At 40.1% G+C, this 20,419-nt stretch overlaps 1 protein-coding gene across 2 annotated transcripts in view; it reads left to right on the forward strand.

Moving 5' to 3' along the window:
• Positions 1 to 7,465: 7,465 nt before the first annotated feature.
• LRP12 (LDL receptor related protein 12) overlaps positions 7,466 to 20,419 on the forward strand; it is a 79,517-nt gene continuing 66,563 nt past the window's right edge. The window contains exon 1 of one of the 2 annotated variants that reach the window (XM_046027621.1): positions 7,466 to 7,686. In XM_046027621.1, the coding sequence (XP_045883577.1) occupies positions 7,608 to 7,686 (79 nt within the window). In that variant the 5' untranslated portion in view covers positions 7,466 to 7,607. The remainder of the gene's footprint in view (positions 7,687 to 20,419) is intronic. The other variant, XM_046027613.1, reaches the window with a different exon arrangement.

A 20,419-nucleotide genomic window follows, 5' to 3' on the forward strand; every position in this document is an offset into this window, starting at 1 on the left:
TGAATAATCAGTTTCAGCAAATTCATATTAATGGAGAGAACATTGAAAATAGCAAATGATAAATAATAAAAATAACTTACTTTGGAATCCAGAAGTTGCAAAGTGCTCTTTGTACTTACATTTTAAGGATTTTATTTTATTTCTCTAAGTAATCTCAACACCCAGTGTGGAGCTTGAGCTCACAACCTTGGGATCAAGAGTCAAAGCTCTATCCACTGAGCCAGCCAGGCACCACTGTACTTGCATTTTAATATGTGAGTGACGGAGGACCCAGACATTCATGATCTCTTGAGCAAATCTTGAATTCATATTGCGAAGTTCTCACCATCTGGGTTCCCTTTTCTGCCCTCTGATCCTGACTTCACACTGGGCACTGATTTCATCACTTAGACTAACTCAGCTTAACTTCATAGATAATAGAATTGGAATCCACACCCCTGAAGCCGGGTGTGTTTTCTAAAGAAGAAAGTTTTGAAAAGCTTTCTCTTCTGAGGATTTCTGCTGAGATGGAGAACAAAGGTCCCATTTAATAATTAATAAAAGCCATTAACTACCCATTTAACCTGTGGTATACCAGAAATACTAAACATTAGCAATAAAATTGTACAAAACTATGGCTTCAACACCAGAATAGTTTTCCAAAACCTTACTTAGTAGTATCTTGAACATGGGCACACCAGGTGATATGATCTTCATCCTGCAGTGAGGGTTATTGGCTCTTCCTAGAAGACCAAGAATTAATGGTTCACTCCATTTGTGTGTGGGCTCCGACACAAGCAGCCTTTTCTGCAGACCACCTGGACACTAACGTCACAGCAATTACTGGTTCTCTGTATTGCCCTGACAGCTTTGCTTCTCCTTTTCCCCAAGAATCTGTTTCATTCTTCAACTCCCTTATTCATTCACTCAATACATATTTACTGAGCATCTACCAGGAGTTGGAACTTCTTCTAGGGGCTAAGGGATACAGTAGTAAACAAAACAGACAAAAGTCCCTGTCCCGCTGGACCTTTCTCTTCCTTTCTTTATCCACCTCCCTCAAGGAAGAAGGGAGCAACCAAATATGCTAGTTGACTCTTCGGGTTAGCAAATGCACAGCAGTCCATGGGCCATAGATGGCATGAGCGAATTCAAAGTAACTCCCCCATCTTCGGAGATGGGTCTGTGTCTCAATTCTTAACATGCTTTTCTTGAGTTAATGAGGAGTGCCCCTGAGGTGGCTTGCCAAAACCAGTTTAAAGCCTGGACTAAAGGGAACAGATTAACTGCTCTGATGAGGGTGAAAAACACTGAGAACCAACTTTCTGGAAGACATCATCCACTGAATAGAGAGAAAGGAAGAGAGCGGGAAAGAATAAATGGGCAAGGCAGGTGGACTGATTTTCTCTGCTCTGCCTGTGTGAGGCAACAACAACAACAAAAAAAGGCAAAATGTCCTAAGGAGCCTGGCGCCTACATATCCTCCTAGCCCCAGGAGTACTGCAGGTTAGCGCTGCTGGGAATCTCATCCAGAGACAGCAACGTCAGCACAGCCTGCTGTGGGGACTGTGTCCTCTTTCTCATTGACCAGAATGCAGAAGCAGCTTCCGTGGAACTAGTTCGCTACTTGCTAATCGCCAGTAATGACCCTTAAGTCCCACATTGAAAGAGCTAAAAGTATCTTGTAAAATTTTGCACAGATGAGAATGTATAAATTGGGGTCTCCCACTCAGGAGCATCTGCACTTAAGCAGAGCTAATAATAAACCGGAAAAAAAGTTTTGGTGACTGGAGTTAAGTGACCTGGTGACCAGAACCAACGGACATAATGTTCTGAGGTGCTTAGCTCTTCTTCAGTTACTTAATTCATTTCATTGAGTACGGGAATACAATTTTTATACTGAAATGCTTTTTGACACTATTTCTCTCACGTCCCCTGCTGTGCAAGCGAGGCAGTGGACCGCAGGAATCGAAAGGATTAGACTGTTCTTTACCATCACAGCTAGTACATATTCAAAATGCAAACCCACCTGGGTATTTCCAAGGAGAATATTCTTTTCATGATGGAGCTGGAGTAATCTATTCTTTAGTAGAAATGACCTCTGTTTTCATGGCCTGATAACTGAGCAGTTTCATATGATTTGATGTATTCTTTGGGATCAGAAAAATCTGTCATAGATCTTTTCTAAAGATTAGGGCAATAAGCAACCTAAGGTTCTCTGATCTTCAAAGGAAACTATAAATAATGACTACAAGGTCACTGAAAAAAAAATTAGTACAAGCATCAGAAAGCCAGGCTTATGCTTCATCTAACTGATACTCACTTGAGGTTATCTAAAATTCAAGGAAATAAAACTTTAAAAAAATGACTTTTCTTTTTAAAAAGAAATGAAGAGGCTTATGTCTAACTTAAACTAAAGGTAGTATCAGCTACTTTCAAGAAATAAAAGGGAGAGAGAGAGACTAACTCTATAGACTTTATTTTAAATTGTATGATATAAGAAAATAAGCATTTTCTTTTGTTATGTTAGTTATAGTTTTAATAATAGTAGCCGCCATTTCTGAGTACTAAGAGCCTGACATTGTATTAAGTGCTTTACCTACATTCAATCTGGTAGAATGATTAAGAGTGTGTGATCTGGGGTTAGATGGTCTGAGTTTAAATGCTGATCATTTACTACCGGCGTGATCTTTGAGAACACTACTGAACTTCTCTGTGCCTGTTTACTCATTTGAAAAAAAAAAGATAATACAGTCTCAACATCACAGGATTCCGTGAGGACCAAATGCGTAAAACATACATTGAGTGTAAGCCCTCAATATATATGAGCAACTATTATTACCCCGTCTAAGGCATGTACATAATTTAATGACACCTCATTTCCCCCCTGATTTTGTAGGTGGAAATAAGAGACATAAAAGGCTAGGTTACTCGACCAAAGTTAAGTCAGCTCTGTTAAACTCTTAAGACATAAACTTTTAGCAACTACAGTCTACTACAAATACACTGGGAGATTGAAAATCCTTTTTGGACTTGGGCAAAATTTAAACAAATAGGTTATATATGTCTGAAATTAGGCAATAAAGAGCCATTGGGTTGCCAACACAATTGCCAAATTCACTTCTGGGGCACCTAGAGGTTAAGTAAGATTCCATCCCATGTGCATTTCCAGTTCACAACCTCAATCAGTCATCGGAAGAACTTAACACATGGAAGTACATTTGGAAACCTAGCAGTTAAACAGCAACAAAAATGCTGAGCATTTTTAAGTACCATTGTCTGTAGTTAATTCCCCCTTCACTCTCTATTCTTGGTAGGGACAACTGTTACATAGCCTACAAGAGATAGATGTTGTTAGCACTAGAAATTCATGCATTCTCTACAGTTGGGTTTGCAATTAAGAAGTTGGGTTTATGAAGGCAAAACTAAATCTATGTGGAATGGGGCTCTTTAATTCAGAGCCAAGATTATGTCTTTGACTACTTGGTACAATGCTGGGTATGCTGTCAGAGCACGGAACATAATAAATAATAACCACAATAAATGTGCTTGGGAACTGGTAAAGAAGTTGCCTAGATTGATGGATCTCATTTGCTATCCTATATTACACAACTCCAATGGAAATTACAATTTGCTTGTAAAGATATCTCATTTATTTAACTTCAAGTTGAAAATTTTTTCTTTCCCTTTTAGTTACATGTGTTTATCAAGTTTATTTTTCTTTTTTAAACATAATATTCCTTTGAGGAGGAGTTAAAAGATTTAGCTTTGCTGGCGACATGCCAAGCAGAAAAACCACTATAATAAATTTTCTTTCCAATAAAAGATGATGCTCAGAGTGGTAGACTTAAATCCCCAGTCTAACCTCACAGTGTTGATGAGATTTTCAAATGCTACTAAATGGAGCAGGGTCTACACCAGGAAGGAAGGAATTTTTATTGGTGACAAGAGTGAAAATTAAACCATCATATATGGTGCTAACCAAACGAGGAGGAAAAGGAAGTTTAAAATCAAAACAACAGGATTATTTAAAGGTGTGTCTCCATAAAATGAAGAATTGTGACCCTTTTCAGAATATGACAAGGGAAAAAGAAACGGTCCATGTACTTCTCCACTCCTGAAGGCAAGCCTTGAGGAGTTTGAGAACCATTGGGAAAGCAATTAAAAGGCAACTCAAATAGCTGTTTCATTCAATTTGTCTTAAACTTTTTTTTAATGGTTGACACAGCCCTTTAAGAATCTCCCAAATATAAGGAAACTTCTGCCTATGAAAAGACATGAGCACAACATTTTAATACAACTTCAGGAGGGTTAAGAGACCCCTTGAAGCCCATCTGTGGATGCAGGGACCCAGGTTAAGAACCATATCTCAGGAGCACGCTATATGCTCTATGGGATGCAGATCAGAACCCTGGCCAAGCCAAGCCAAGTCCAACTGCAATAGAACTGTTATCAATACTTACCACTTTATACAGTGTTTATAGATTTCTTTTTTTTTTAAGATTTTATTTATTTATTCAACAGAGAGAGAGAGATCACAAGTAGGCAGAGAAAGAGGGGGAAGCACACTCCCCACTGTGCAGAGAGCCTAATATGGGGCTGGATCCCAGGACCCTGAAATCATGACTTGAGCCCAAGGCAGAGGATCAACCCACTGAGCCACCCAGGTGCCCCTGTTTATAGATTTCTAAGTGCTTTTTTTGTATATGAGTTATTTGACACATTAGCCCAGTAGACATTTAGATGCCTCGTTAGATAGATTAGGTAAGAAAAGGGGTAACTTTGAATAACTTTCTGCCCTGCGTTGTTTACCAAATGTCTGATATTCTATCAGAATTAGATTCTGTACAAATAAAAATGTTCCTTCATGAAACATAAATATCTTTGGCTGGTGATTATTGAAGCGCGCAGCCTCTAATATCTCAGAATGGGTATTTATTAATTCTTTGCAATGAGAAACAAAATACTTAGGTTTTGAAGCTATTAATATAGACACCTAGATCAACATTCTCAAAGCTTTATCTGAGAACCCTGGGAAGGTACATGAGATCCTCCCTTTGCCAATTATGTATCTGTGCGAGTCTGAATTTTCCTCATATACTTCAACCAAAACAACATATTGTAACAGATTGGATGCAGAAGCAGATATGAAAATCCAGCTGTCCTCTGTTAAGCCAGACAACAAGATTTACAAAGATGGAAACAATGCCACACTTTTCACCAATTTTTTGTTTTGTTTTGGAAAACAGAGCTAACTTATAATGAATTTTTTAATTTTAAATCAATTAACAAATATTTTAAACTTTTGTTTTCATTTGTAAATGGTAAATATCCCTAGATAGGATCTACGTAAACCAAAGCTCTTTGGATTCCTTGCCAAATACTAAGTGTTTTCAAATGGACCCTAAGACCAGTTTGAGAACTTGGCAAGTCCCAGAAGACAGGTCAGGGTGGATGAGCAAGTGTAGGGGTAGGAGGGGTGTGAATGCATCTGTGAAGGGACTGATGACACTGTATGTCATATCTTGGGGATATTGCTCCTTGAATGGTACTTAAAAAGTGGAGACTAGATGCAGTCTAGTCTCTCTTCATGTTGTTTGTGGCCCATCCTAAGCACAGTGATCATGGCAACACAATTTCTAGAAAGAGATCTGAAGAAATAAGAAAACAGAGTCTAGAATCCTAACACTAGGTAAAACACTGCAGGTTGTTTAATGAGAAACAGTGAAGCTGCTCCTTTTTCTCCAGTGAGAACGGAAAACATTTTTTGCAGTTTGGTCATTCTTTGTTTTTTCTTGATGTCAGTTGATACAAAACTTATTAATTATTGGATATTCTATTGTTTGTTAATAAACTTTCCATCTTTTGAAATACTATTTCCTGGGGGGAAAAATATTAAAGGGAACAAGTTGGTAGGGGATAGAGGAAAAGCCTAAATGTACCTTCCAAAAGGTATATATATATATATTTTAAGATTTTATTTATTTATTTGACAGAGAGAGATCACAAGTAGACAGAGAGGCAGGCAGAGAGAGAGAGAGAGGGAAGCAGGCTCCCCGCTGAGCAGAGAGCCCTATGCGGGACTGGATCCCAGGATCCTGAGATCATGACCTGAGCCGAAGGCAGCGGCTTAACCCACTGAGCCACTCAGGCGCCCCCCAAAAGGTATATCTTAAAATTTATCATTTACCCATATTATGCATTAAGCATTGTGCTACAGAGTTTGTGATATAGAGGAAACAGTCTTGAATTTGGAATAAGAAAAATGGTTTCAAACCATTTATTTGTTATATTGTTATGGGTAATTTAACCTGAGTCTCATTTTCTTATTTATAAAATGTGGATAGTAATGTTTATCTCACAAGGTTGTTAGGGATTACAAAGAGATAATCTGTCTATGGGGCAGCACAGTGTGCATTGTAGGTCTTCAATGAATAGCCAGGAGGGTGCACGTAAAGACCAATGATAAACCTAGTAAGGGAGAAAAGATGTGCAGACACACACTTTAAAAAATACACGACGGAAGGTCAGGCATGCCAGTAGCACTACAAAAGTATTTAGAAAGTGCTTCGGAGTGCTAAAGGAAGGAGGCGTTCCACTTGCGGTGATGGGGGAAGGTGCTTAGCGAAATTAGGAAGTACAGAAAGACGTCTCCCTTCCTCCAGCCGCGCACCCAGGCCGATTTCCCACAGCCCCTCAGCTCCCCGCCCGCCCCCGGGATGTCAACCTGCCTCCCGCGGCTTCCACGCCAGACTGGAAGAGCACCGCACTCTAGCTCTTCTGGACTCGTGCCAGGCACCGTGACCGTGGGTGTCCGGCACCGGAACGGCGGCACGCGTGCACACTGGCCGGGCGGACGGCGGCAGCACTAACTAGCACCTACCCACCCCAGTTCCGTGCCGATTTTTAGCGGAGGCACGCAGGGGTAAAGGAGAGGATGTCCCAAGTTCCTGGACTCCGTTCACTCTCTCTCCCCGCAAGCACAGCCGGCCTCAGCCTCCCAACTTGTCCTCACACCACCCGCAGGGGTAGCAAGGAGGCCTCGGGCTGCAGCGAAGCTCCGCTGCGGGCCCCCGCTCCCCCAGCTCTCAGGAACCTCGCAGCCGGTGTTTGCGTGCTCACTCATCGATTGGCACTGCCTTACTCCTCCGGCTCCAGTCGCGGGGAAATGGGCCCGACACTGGGAAAGTCCGGAGGAGCGCGGGGCGGGAACCAAGGCAGGCGGGCCAGGTGATTACCGATCGCATGGATGAGCGCGGGTCCCGGCTCGCGCTCCGTCTGGCGGGTGGCGGCGCCGGCTAGCCTGTGCGGTGCGAGGCCGGAGTCGCGCTTCCGCCGCCCCCTCGCCTCGCGCCTGTGTGCGCTCAACTAGCCCCTGCCCCCGGGAAGGCCGCCCGGCGTAGGGCTCTCGCGCCGCCCGGGGTGGGAGCTGGCGCGCTGCTGAGGGAGGGCCGGAGGGAGGGAGCGCGGGCGGGCGGGCGGCGGCGGCGGCGGCGGCGGCCCCTCCCCTCCCCCTCCCGCCGCCGCGGAGCGCGCAGGGAGCAGCCGGGGGCTCGGTGGCGGCGGCGTCTGGCCCCAGCTCCTCCTCCTTCTCCATCTCTTCCGCGCTCCCTCCATCTGCCGTGGTTATGGCCAGTCGCTGGAGCACAAAAGAGTCTCCGCGGTGGAGGTCTGCGTTGGTCTTGCTTTTCCTCGCCGGAGTGTACGGTAAGTGTCCGCGTCCCTGCGCCCCGCTGACCGAACAAAGCTGGGGCGACCCTGGGCCCCGAGGCCTCCAGGACAAGGGGTTCCCCGCGAGAACCGGGGAGAGACCCCCGCCGCCGGCGGGACAAAGACCCGGCGAGGGATGGATGCCCCGAGGGGTGTCCACACGCGAAGATGCTTTCGTCCACTTACCATCTCCGGACCCTAGGGGTTGTCTGAGAGGGGTTTGGGCGTCCCGGCCGGAGGGAGTCCCGGTGGAGCGAGGGGGTGGCGTGCGCACTTCCCGACCTGGGCTGGAGGGCCCCTTGCACAATCCACACACACAAAGATGTATGACTGTGTGAGAAGGAAGAGGAGGTCGCCCTCGCCATGGTCGGGACGGTCCTGCCACCCCCGACCCTTCCGGCGTCTGGAAGTTCTCTCCCTAGAGAAATTCCCACCGTACGAATCCCCCATCTTCTCCACTCCCTGCAAAAGCAGCCCGCTGCTCTCTTCCCACTCCTGCACCTCGGAGGCCGAGGCTCCGTGGATCCCGGGCGTGCTGGATCCTGTCCCTTCCCCAGAAGCAGCACGCGGGAGAAGGCCAGAAAATAGTTTCCAGCCCCACCTCAGTCTCTCCCTTAGGGCGTAGATGTCTGCCGTGACCGTGACTCCAAGTTCATTTGTCATTTCATCCATCATTGGCCGCTAATGTTGTCACTGTTGCTTCATTCCAGTCTGTGGATTGCGTTGCATGTACTCCTTTGAGGTTCAGAGACGGCTGAAGCCTGTCTGTGAGGACTAAGCTTTACATTACAACAGGGTCTGAACTAGCGCTAAATGGAATTAATTAGCAAGAGCATTCATTGTTTGAGACTTGAGTTCCTCTTCTGACTTCACCGGTCTTAGTTTTTGAGTGAAACGCGTTGAAAAGGTGTCTCAATGAACACAGTTAACCTTTACTTTTTAGAATGGGGTTTTGATATCTTCAGAAGGAAATAATTAGAAGTTACCGTTCTCTGGGGATTTCACTTAGAAAACGTCTAAGTCATTTGCCACAAACCCTCCATCCACTCATGGTGAGGTGATGGAGTTAAGTCAGCACGTGATTCACCAGCAAGTATTACCTCTTTTGAAAGAATTAATCTGTGGAATTGAATGATGGTAACTTTGAAAACCTGAGAAATTACTGTCGATGAATTTAGTGAACATAAATTAACACTGACAACCAAAAAATAGTTTTTCAGTGTGATTCAAAATGTACTGCTTGCTGCCTGACCTGATTAACATATTATTATTTTTGTTTGTTTGGGGTAGAGAAAGGTTTGGTCCACATTCAGTGTGATCGTTGCCAGTGGTAGGCTTGTGAGTGATCAGAAAACCCTGTGCATGACTTTTGAGTGTTAGTTGCATCAAGTGTGATCCCTACTTGCCTGATGACTTGTGGGTTTGGGTCTACACCAGAGATCAATAAGCTATTATGTTGTTTAGTCTAGCCTGAAGGTGGGTATAATTCTGCTCTAGGTTTGGTGTAATGGCCCAGAAGAGAGAAGAAAGCAAGAAGGCATCTTTAATCTAGGGTGATTCGAAGTGTCCTGCTTTGTCCTCTGCTATAGTCAAAATTAAATCTTATAATGCCTGATCAGAACGGATAAATAAATGAGCTTTTTTAGCTCTTTCATTAAACCCTGTGTCATTAGTGTTTGAACTAGAAGTCTTTTTGCCTCCAGGGATAAGAAGCTGTGAACCCAGTAATTTGTCTTGGTACATTGTTTTGTACTTGTACACAAAATGACTTTCTGGTAGGTACCTACCAAAGATTTACCTTTTTGGAATTTGTGTTCGGTGAGGAATTGTTAGGAGGCAAAGAATGAAACTCCTCTTCCAGCCGTGGGGGGACTTTGTAATAAAAGTAGCAAGTAATTGTGCTAGGGCTGATGTCTGACGCCACAGCAAGTTTCAAAGTATAAGAAAAAAGGAGGTAGTGAGGCAGGCAGAACATTAAACTATGTGAGCGGAGATAAAAGGTACCCTTCACCCTGCAACCAGAGAAATTCTCTTTATAGCTGCACTTTTGTCCTCTTCTGTCTCTTCAGCCAAATGTGAGTTTATATGAGAGAGGGGAAAAAACCCTGTAACAATAATGTGGGAGATGTGCTTCTATAATAGTAGTGGAGTTTGTTTAACTGGAATATGCACTAGTTGTGAGGACTGGTGGATACGTCCTGAGAAATATCCATTACCTTAGACCTTTAGAACAGATATCAGCTATAATTTATGAAACTGTCCCTTATGCACCAAAAAGTGTTATTTTTTTTAAGTGGCCTCAAAAATAATTAGAAATCATCATAAAAAGAACTTAGTATTCAGGGGTGCCTGGGTGGGTCAGTCAGTTAGGCTTCAGATTCTTGATTTCAGGTCAGGTTATGATGTCAGGATCAGGGAATCAAGCCCCATATTGGGCTCTGTGCTTAGTACAGAGTCTGCTTGTCCCTCTCCCTCTGCTCCCTGTCCCCATGTTTGGGCTTGCATGTATGCACTCTCTCTCTCTCAAATAAAACTAAGAAACAACAGCTGAGTGTTCATAGTAACACTTAACATAGACTCAGTGAAAAAATGCAGGTTGGCCAATATTTAGGCAATTCCAATACTAACTCTTCACAGAATGACTCTTAATTCATTAATGGCAATATTAAATGGCTCCAAGTTGTGTCTTGAATCTTGGAATCTTTCATACATCTTTTTAAAAGATTCTGTTTATTCTGGTGTTTATTCTCTTCACCTGGCCATTTCAGTTGTCTATGTACGTGACTATTAAATGTGATCATTTTAGTGAAATAGTGTGACTTTCACACTTCCACATTACTTTGCCTAATGTCAAAGCTTTATGTGAAATCAAATTGTGATATGAAATATACTTAATATTTTTTAGAAGTAGTTGTTCGAGAACCAATAATTATCTTTCAAGAGCTGCTGTATCTTAGCACCTGTGACTTAACTATTGAATGTGCCTAAGAGTTAGTAGAAAGTAGAAGTTGACCTCTGCTTTTGAAAGTTTGAAGGGATAAAAACATTAGTGGGAGCATCTATGAGCTTTGCTGGGCATTGTTGTAGGCCTACTGTAAGAGAAGGTGTTTCTTCAGATCTCACATAGGGGTGTCTGGCTTTTGCAAGTGCATGGAGATTTCCAAAACAGTCTCCTGGTCAACAGAAGGTGTTGGTTGGTTGGCTCATCTCCCAGCCCATAATTTGGTGATCGAAACAGTTCCAGTTGCTTATCCTTTTCCACTTCTGTTTGTCTCCCAGCTCATTGCTGTCTGTCTGACTTTTTTTTTTTTTTTTTTTGGCTGAAACCCACCCTTAAAATACATTTTATGTTACTCGCAGTATACAGAACAAAACAAAGATTATGAAATAATACTTACTACCTGTGATTAACTCCAACATTTTATATTCTATTTATCCCTCCTTCTCACCCTTCCTTTCTTCATTTGCTGGTTAAACTCATTAATTTTGGACCCACTAATAGATTGCAGTTCTTAGTTTGAAAAACACTGCCCCAGATGAGACCTTAAAATGTAATTTGAAATGTTTGTGGTATTGAAATGTTGGATGATATATATATATATATATATAATCATTTTACGATAGCCTTGGAGAGTTGCAGATGGTTTGTTTCTGGCCACTTGCTGCCAGAGCATTTGATAGCAGTTAAGAACTCTTCCTGGCATGCACTGACTGGCCTGTGATAAAATTCTTCTTTAAACTGGTATTCAGCTAATTATAGTCAAAAGTCTTTGCTCTACACAGTACTGTTCTAGAGGTTGTGATAACATAAAATATTCTTTTTATTCTTGCATTTTATATCTAACGGTGAAGTCTTTTCCCATGAATTTTATGGAACATTCAGCAGCATTTTATAAATTTCCAGTTTAAGGATAGACTAGAAGTTCCAATTTTAGAAAGGTTGTAGAAATAACTGGAACATGAGAAAAAAATCTAAACCAGATTCCAATTACTTCTAAAAAAGTCAAGCTTGATTACATAAAATATGTTGAATAAAACAATTAATTGCTTAACATAAACCCTTCCTTGGGTTTAGAATCTAAATTATATCCATATCCTGATGACACTATGAAGGTACACAGCACATTCTATAAAATTCTAAGCGGTTATCAGGCAGAAAATATTAAATGACCGCTTTCACAGGGCTAGCTATGTTCCAGGAAGAATATGGAGGAGATTTGAATGATGTCTGATAAATGATAGAAGGTTCCTAGAAAGTAAAATCTCTGACAAAAACATAAAAGTGATGTCAGGCTGAAAAGCGAGCAGCAGTTAAAGAGAATGGAAAGAAAGGACTGACTTTTGTGGTTAGACAATCTAAAGCTTATCAAGAAATTAAGGAAACAGTGAAACCTTTTTGTGTTTCTGATCTGAGGTGTTTTTGTAGTTGAGATTTTTTTCTTCTTGTTTTTTTTTCCCCTTACCTTTTATCAGTGCTGTTACAATTTAAAGAACGAAAGGTGAAAGAGGGGGTAAATAAATATAGAGGAGATTTACATAGATTTAAGCAAACAAAAAATGTTTTTATTTTAGAATGAGTTTTAATCTTGTTCTTGCTGCTAGTCTTTATAGGTAAATGAAGATTGTTCTAAATTTGGGAGTTGAAGTTGAGTTAATGACCTATGATTTCTAAGGTTACCTTTCCCTCCAGTTTCTTCTCTTTTTCTCCTCACCCTCCCCTACCACCACCGTTTTTTGGGGAGGAGTGGGTGATAGATATACACTACTTTTTCCCATTTTCTAAAGCACAGGATTAGATTCTGTTACCAATCTATCTGCTCAGTTACATGTCATTTTTTTTTCTAACTATATGTAACAATAGGTGTATATATAGACCTATCTCTGTATTTTTAGTTTCAATACTGAATTACTCTAAGGAATTCTCACTATCTAGGCTAGAGAAGGAAGGGAAGGAAACTAACATCTGTTAAATTAAGTGCAGATACTGTGCTTGGTCTGTATTCATTGCCAGTTAATCTTTAGTAGGTCCCATTTGGCAATCCTATAAGGTATTTGTCCCTTTTCTATAGAAGAAAAAACTGAAGCTCAGAAAGGTTGTGACTTATCTAAGATCAACCACTAGGAAATAGTAGAGCCAGGATTGTAACCTAATCCCTGTCTCTTCACTCATTCATTCCGTTAGCAAATGTTCATTGAGCACTTGATTTTATCTGGCACTTTGTAAGGCACAATAACCTGATGAACAGAGTTTCTGCCCTCATAAGGTTGACAGTCTAGTGAATAAGTTATAATAATAAGAAACCGATAAGGGGCACTGATAGTGAATAACAGACACAGGGTGATTAGAGGAAGACTTCTTTGTAGAGTCATTTGTAAGACCTACAAATGTTACAACATTTATTGTTGTAACATTTACAACATATTGTGATTGGGAAAAGAGAGTCTCGCCCTTGGGAACCAGATGTGAAAGACCCAGAATCAGGAAAGTGTTGATGTGGAAGAGCTGGTGTGTCACAGGTAAATGAATAGGCCAAGGCAGCTGGAGCACAGGGGTCACACAGGAGAGTGGCAAGATGAACGTGGAATGTTAGGCAGGAAGGAGCTCAGGGCTTTGGAAACCATGGTAAAGAGTTGGATTTATTTGAGTGTAACTATACAGGGAGTGTAAGTGCACATATATGATTTATGGTTTGAAAACAGTCACTTTTGTCCACTGTGTGGAGGATTATTATGAAGTAGACAAGAGTAGATATGGGATGATCAGGTTTGGACTGTGATCCAGGTGAGAGACACGGGACCTTGGACCAAGGTAATAGTAATGGTGTGGACAGAAGAGTATGGATTGCCTTTTTGATAGAAAAGAAAGGGATGTTTCCTCTGTTGTCACGACAGGGAAGAGGGAAAATATTGGTGCCAGTGTACTTAGGTCTATAAGTTTCAGGGTGGGAAGCTGGAGATTTCCTAAAGTACTATGACATGGCATCAGGTGAGAGTGATGAGAAGGGAGAAGAGGTTGAAGGGGATTTGCTTCTATAATTCAGTGGAGGACTTTAGACCCTTAAGAATGTAAGTTTCTGTTATTGAAGCTAGAAAAGGGAAGGCCAAGAACACTCAATGCAAGAAGGAATATGGTGTTGAACAGTTGTACAACACGTGACAAGAACGAGGATTTCGGTTATAAGGGAAGAGGCTTAACGAGAGTCCTGTGGAGGACTCAGTTCTAAGGACTGTCATTTTTGTTGGTGAAATAAGTAGAGAACGTAACTTGCTACAGTGTTGTAAGAGTATTTCAGGCAAGAAGCAACTGGTAGAGTAGAAGTTAGATGCTTTATATTAAGTGGTAATTAAAATGCTTTCTATCTTAGAAGGGACAAGGGTGTATTAGTAGTTTAGAAAGTTTCAGAAAATTTTGGAGAAAGTAGTTGACCTTTTTACCTTTATTCCCCTGGATTGCATAGTTTATTTACAGAAGAGACAACTTTAGAAGGTCCTGAAACCTCAAAGTAAATGAAGCTGACAGAAGAGTTACCTACTTGACTCTAGTGACAAAGCGCAATTGTTTTACACTCACATCCATACCACTCAATGAGAGTAACTTGATATCTACCTTTAATTCACTTACATTTCCATTTCTAGAGAAATGGGGAATGGTGCTAATCTTTTAATATTAAATTGATTAAATGGAGCACAGTACCATGTTTAGCAGTTGGGATTTACCTTTTAAACATAAGTAAGAAAGTAAGCCTTTTCTCATCTGACTTAATTTCATTGATTATTAAAACATTATTTAGGTTTTAGGTTAGTAAGTTGGGGAAAAGATGAATCTTTGTATCCAGTATATTCTAAAATAGAATTCAATTTCTTGAATTAATACCTGTTCTAGTGACACTAGAACCTTTTACCAAGACTAAGAATACAGAACACCTTTACAGAAAAATGCCTTGCTTAAATCCTCAGAATATCTGTGAAGTAAGTATAGTGGAAGCTGCATTTGAGAAGTGATTTTGCCTAAGGCTCACATCTCTCTACTGCTGTTCTCTTTGTATAGAGACCCATCATTTTGTTTGTTTGTTTGTTTACATTGTTGTGACAGCTCCCAACTAACCTTCGCTCTAGTCTTGTCTAGATTCAGTTATATACATAACAGCAGTCAGAGTGGCCTTTCTAAAGTACAGATATAATTATGTACTTTTCTTGCTTAAAACCCAACAGTAGGGCCCTGTTCCTAAAACACAGGGATATCTCACCAGGCCCCTTATGATCGATCTGGCTAGTTTTTCCTTTCTTGTCTCTTGTTACTTCCCTTCACCACTCCCCTACCCTCTACTATGTCTTTGCTATACTAAACATATTTCTCTTATCTGCTGGCCTTTGCACACTCTGTACCTTCTGCCTGGCTTTACCTTCCTTTTTGTATCACTTTCTTTATTAGGCTAACTCCTGCCTGTCCTTTGGCCTTCCTTTAGATGTTACCTCCTTTAGGCAGTCTTCCTTAAAAGGTGCCCCCTCAGGAGCATCTCAGACTTCTTCTTTTTTTTTTTTTTTAAGATTTTATCATTTATTTATTTATTTGACAGAGAGAGAGAGAGAGAGAGGCAGAGAGGCAGGCAGAGACAGAGGAGGAAGCAGGCTCCCCGTGAAGCAGAGAGCCCGATGCGGGGGCTCCATCCCAAGACTCTGGGATTGTGACCCGAGCCAAAGGCAGAGGCTTTAATCCACTGAGCCACCCAGGTGACCCACATCTCAGACTTCTTATATCCAGTATTGGTATTGGTCTGTTTTACTTCTATTTCCCCATGTAGCAGCACTGTCCAAAATACATCATGTGAGCTTCAAATGGAAGTCATGTACATAGTTTTAAGTTTTCTAGTAGCCATATTTTAAAAAAAGAGACAGGTGTCATTAATGTAAATTTTTTAACTCACTACTGTATATCTAAAATACTGTCATTTTGACATGTAATCAATAGAAAATAATTACTGAGATATTCTGCAGTGTTTTTATATTAAGTCTTCAAAATCCAGTATAAACTTTATACATATAGCCTATCTTAGTTAGACTAACCACATTTCAAATACTTAATAGCCACTTTGGAAAACAGTATCTGTTAAAAGTTGAATGAAAACATGTCCTGTGATCTAGCAGTTCTACTCCAAGGTATAATCTCAACAGAAATGGGGACATAATGTGTGCCAAAAGACATGTACAAGATTATTCATAGCATCCTTATTTGTTATTGTCTGAGATGAAAAACAGCCCCTCTGTCCATCCCCAGTAGAAATGGATGAATTGATTATGGCGTATTAGCATAAGGGAACACTGCACAGCAGTAGTCTTCAAACTTTGAGGTCTCAGATCACCACAATTAAATTTAAAATGACAGTAGGAAAGCCGTTATGTGAGACCATAAATAACATACATTAAGTAAAAATATGTAAAATGATAACTGTACTTTCCCAGACAAAAATTAGTGAGAAGAGTGGCACTACTATACATTTTTGCGAATTAATGTCTGGTTTCATAAAAGACAACTGATTTCTCATGTCTGTATCTGCAGTGTCTGTTGTGACATGTTTTGCTTGAAGTATAGGAAGAAATCTTGCCTCACATAAATGTGTTACTGTAAAGGGAGAAGTATTTTAATAGCCTTTTCAGATAAATGTGAATATTCTTTGATTCTACACCAGAACTTGACAAGTAGTTGTTGTTGTTGTTGTTTTTAAGTTACTTGCAACATGGAATCTGAAATATGTCCCAGTGAACTTTATTCTGTTAAACTCTGAAAGGGTCTTGGAGATTCCCAGAAATCTACTGACAATATTTTGAGAATAACTTGCTTATAAAGTAATGAAAAAGAACCAATGACTTGTACCGCGGTAGCATGGGTGGATTTCACATTTTGAGCAAAAGAAGTCAGACAGAAATTATAAGGTACTATATGGTTATAATCTAAGAAGTTAGAATACAAGTTGAGTTGTTACCTATTGGCAGGAAGTGGGAGAGGTTGTGGTTGAGAGGATTGTTTAGTAGGGTAGCTTCTGGGCTGCTGGTCATATGCTATTTATTGACCTAAGTGGTAATTTACACGGATAAAGTGAGTTTTCTGGTGATGGCTCATTGAACTATAAATTTTCAATTAGTGCAATTATGTATATGTCTCAATTAAAAGTTAAGTAATAAAATTTTTGAAAAATAAAACAGTATTCCATAATAATATCTGTGGAAGGTTTTCTGATCATTTATATTCTCTCTTGTGTTTGGCTTTTTGCTTTTGTTTGATTTTTTTTTCCTTTGGGTTTGATAATTAAAAACTGTTTTAAAACTTTGTACTTTGGAAAATTCCAAACATATCTAAAAGTAGAGAAACTAATGTAATTAACCTGATATACCCAATATCCAGATTCAACAAATTATCATTAAATGGCCAGCCTTGTTTTATTTAGACACTCCCTAAACACGAATGATTTTGAAGCAAATCCCAGACATCTAATTTATTCATATTTTACTGTGTATCTTTAGCATGTGAGGACTTAAAAAAAAAAAACAAAAAACCTCAATACCATTATCGTACTTAGAACATTAATAATTCCTAATTACCATCAAATATCTATCTGTGTACACATGGCCCTGGTTGTCATATAAACATGAATTTTTTTTTAAAGATTTTATTTATTTATTTGAAAGACAGAGATCACAAGTAGGCAGAGAGGCAGACACAGAGAGAGGAGGAAGCAGGCTCCCCGCCGAGCAGAGAACCCAATGCGGGGATCAATCGATCCCAGAACCCTGAGACCATGACCTGAGCCGAGGGCAGAGGCTTTAACCCACTGAGCCACCCAGGTGCCCCTAAACATGAATTTTTAGACACCATTTGAATCAGGATCCAGATAAGGTTTATACTCTGCAGTTGTTGATATTTATTAGGTCTTTAATTTAATGGTTCCTGAACTCCGTTTTTATTTTTCTTTTTTTTTAAAGTGTGATATTTGCTATAGGTTTCTGTTATTTTTAATCAAATTAGAGATTTTCAATTCCTATATTAATAAGTTTTTGAGAATAAGTATTTAATTTTGTCACATAAGTTTTTTCATTTCCAGGGTGATCATAAGGTATTTATGAGAGCAAGAGGTATGCAAGTGAAACATACCTAGCACAGGGCCAGATAATACCTGAATATGTGAGTTCCTTTATCCAGGAATGGAATAAATTACTTTCATGCGATTCCTAATGTTGAACTATTTTTACATTTATGTAATAAGCCATAGCAAGTTGGTAATGATGTATTTTCTTTTAATCTGCTGGACTACATTTAGTAATTTTTTTAGACTTTGTGTTCATATTTATGAGATCAATACATTGTCCTCAATTTTTCCTCCCTCTGCTTCTTTTCTTTCTCTCTGCTATAAACTAACCTCCCCTCTCTTCCTATCTGATTATCAGATCTAATCCCTAATCTGTTAGTACTTAAAGATGTACTTGTAAACTTTATTGTTTTTGTTGATTTCAGTGGTCAGTGTAAAAGATTTTATTATTTTAGTTATTATTATTTTGCTTTTTAAGATTAGGAGAGTGTTTATGAACTGTATAACAGGAAAGCAATAGTGAGTAGCTTTGTCCTGCTGAGGGGAGAAATGTTTCATTCCTAGTGTGGTTAAACTTTATCTCACTTAGCAAGATAATAGAGATGAGCCTATAAGAAGTAGATCCCCTTCTTATGAAAGGACCTTAAATAAGCCAATTAGATACCATAGTAGAGACGGATTCACATCTGAAGGATAGAAGGCAAAGCAAAAGTTTTTTAATTGGTGAAATTCAGTTTTATTTATTAATTATGCTTTTGGTGTCATTTTGGTGTCTTCATCTAATCCCCAGGTCATGGAGATTTTCTCTTATTTTTTTCCTAGAAGTTTTATTTTTATTTTATACATTTAGATGTAAGATCCATTTTGAGTTGTTTTTTGTAAAGTATCAATTTTAAGAAGAGGCTCCATTTTTATGTAGGAAAACCAGTTCCAACAGCATTTGTTTAAAAGACTGTCCTTTTTCCATTGAACTACCTTTACACCTTTGTCAAAGATTAAGTGGTCATATTTGCATGGGTCTGTTTTGTTTCATTAAATAACAGTTCTACATAATGAAGTCCAACCTTTTGAAGTGTATAATTCAGTTTTTTTATATGTTCACAGAGTTATCCCAAGTATTATCACTATCTAATTCTAGAATATTTTCACCAGAAGGAAAACCCTGTACATATTAACAATCACCACCACTTTTCCCTTAACCCCCCCCCCCCCAATTTGGCAACCACTGATTAACTTTACGTCACTAACGATTTGTCTATTCTGGACATTTCTTGTAAGTGGAATCATACAATATGTGATTTTATATACCTGGCTTCTTTCATCTAGTTTGTTTTCATGATTCAATCCATGTCCTACCATGAGTTAATACTTCATTCCTTTTTATAGTCAAATAGTATTTCATTGTGTGGACAAATCACATTTTGTTTATCTGCTCATCAGTTGACAAACATTTAGGTTGTTTCCACTTTTTATGAATAATGCAGCTATTAATATTTGTGTACGTGTTTTTGCATGGACATTTTTCAGTTCTCCTGTGTATATGCATAAAGTGGAATTGCTGGGTCTTTTGGTAATTCTGCATTTACCTTTCCAAGGAAATGCCATATTGTTTTCCAAATGGATGTACAACTTTGCAATTCTACCAACAATGTGTAAGAGTTCCAGTTTCTCTACATCTTCATCAACGCTTGTTACTGGCCACCTTTTTTTTTTTTTTTTTTTAGGATTTTATTTATTTATTTGACAGAGAGATCACAAGTAGGCAGAGAGGCAGGCAGAGAGAGAGGGGAAAGCAGGCTCCCTGCTGAGCAGAGAGCCCAATGCTGGGCTCCATCCCAGGATCCTGCTATCCTGACCTGAGCTGAAGGCAGTCTTTAACCCACTGAGCCATGCAGGCGCCTCTGGCCATCTTTTTCTTACAGGCATCTCTATAGGTATGAAGTGGTATTTTATTGTGGCTTTTTTTTTTTTTTTTGGCATTTTTCTAATGTTGCAGGGTTTTTTGGTTTGTTTGTTTTTTTTCACTATTAGCCGTTTGTGAATGTTTATTCAATTCCTTTGCCATTTCTTTTTTTTTTTTAAAGATTCTATTTATTTATTTGACAGACAGAGATCACAAGTAGGCAGAGAGGCAGGCAGAGAGTGAGGGGAAAGCAGGCTCCCTGCTGAGCAGAGACCCCCCAATGCGTTGCAGGGCTCGATCCCAGGACACTGGCATCATGACCTGAGCCAAAGGCAGAGGCTTAACCCACAAAGTCCCCCTTTGCCATTTCTTTTTTTTTTTTTTTCCATTTTATTTATTTTTTCAGCGTAACAGTATTCATTCTTTTTGCACAACACCCAGTGCTCCATGCAAAACGTGCCCTCCCCATTACCCACCACCTGTTCCCCCAACCTCCCACCCCGACCCTTCAAAACCCTCAGGTTGTTTTTCAGAGTCCATAGTCTCTTATGGTTCGCCTCCCCTCCCCAATGTCCATAGCCCGCTCCCCCTCTCCCAATCCCACCTCCCCCCAGCAACCCCCAGTTTGTTTTGTGAGATTAAGAGTCATTTATGGTTTGTCTCCCTCCCAATCCCATCTTGTTTCATTTATTCTTCTCCTATCCCCCTACCCCCCCATGTTGCTTCTCCATGTCCTCATATCAGG

Source organism: Meles meles, chromosome 1 (assembly GCF_922984935.1).
Source record: "Meles meles chromosome 1, mMelMel3.1 paternal haplotype, whole genome shotgun sequence".
Classification (NCBI taxonomy): domain Eukaryota; kingdom Metazoa; phylum Chordata; class Mammalia; order Carnivora; family Mustelidae; genus Meles; species Meles meles.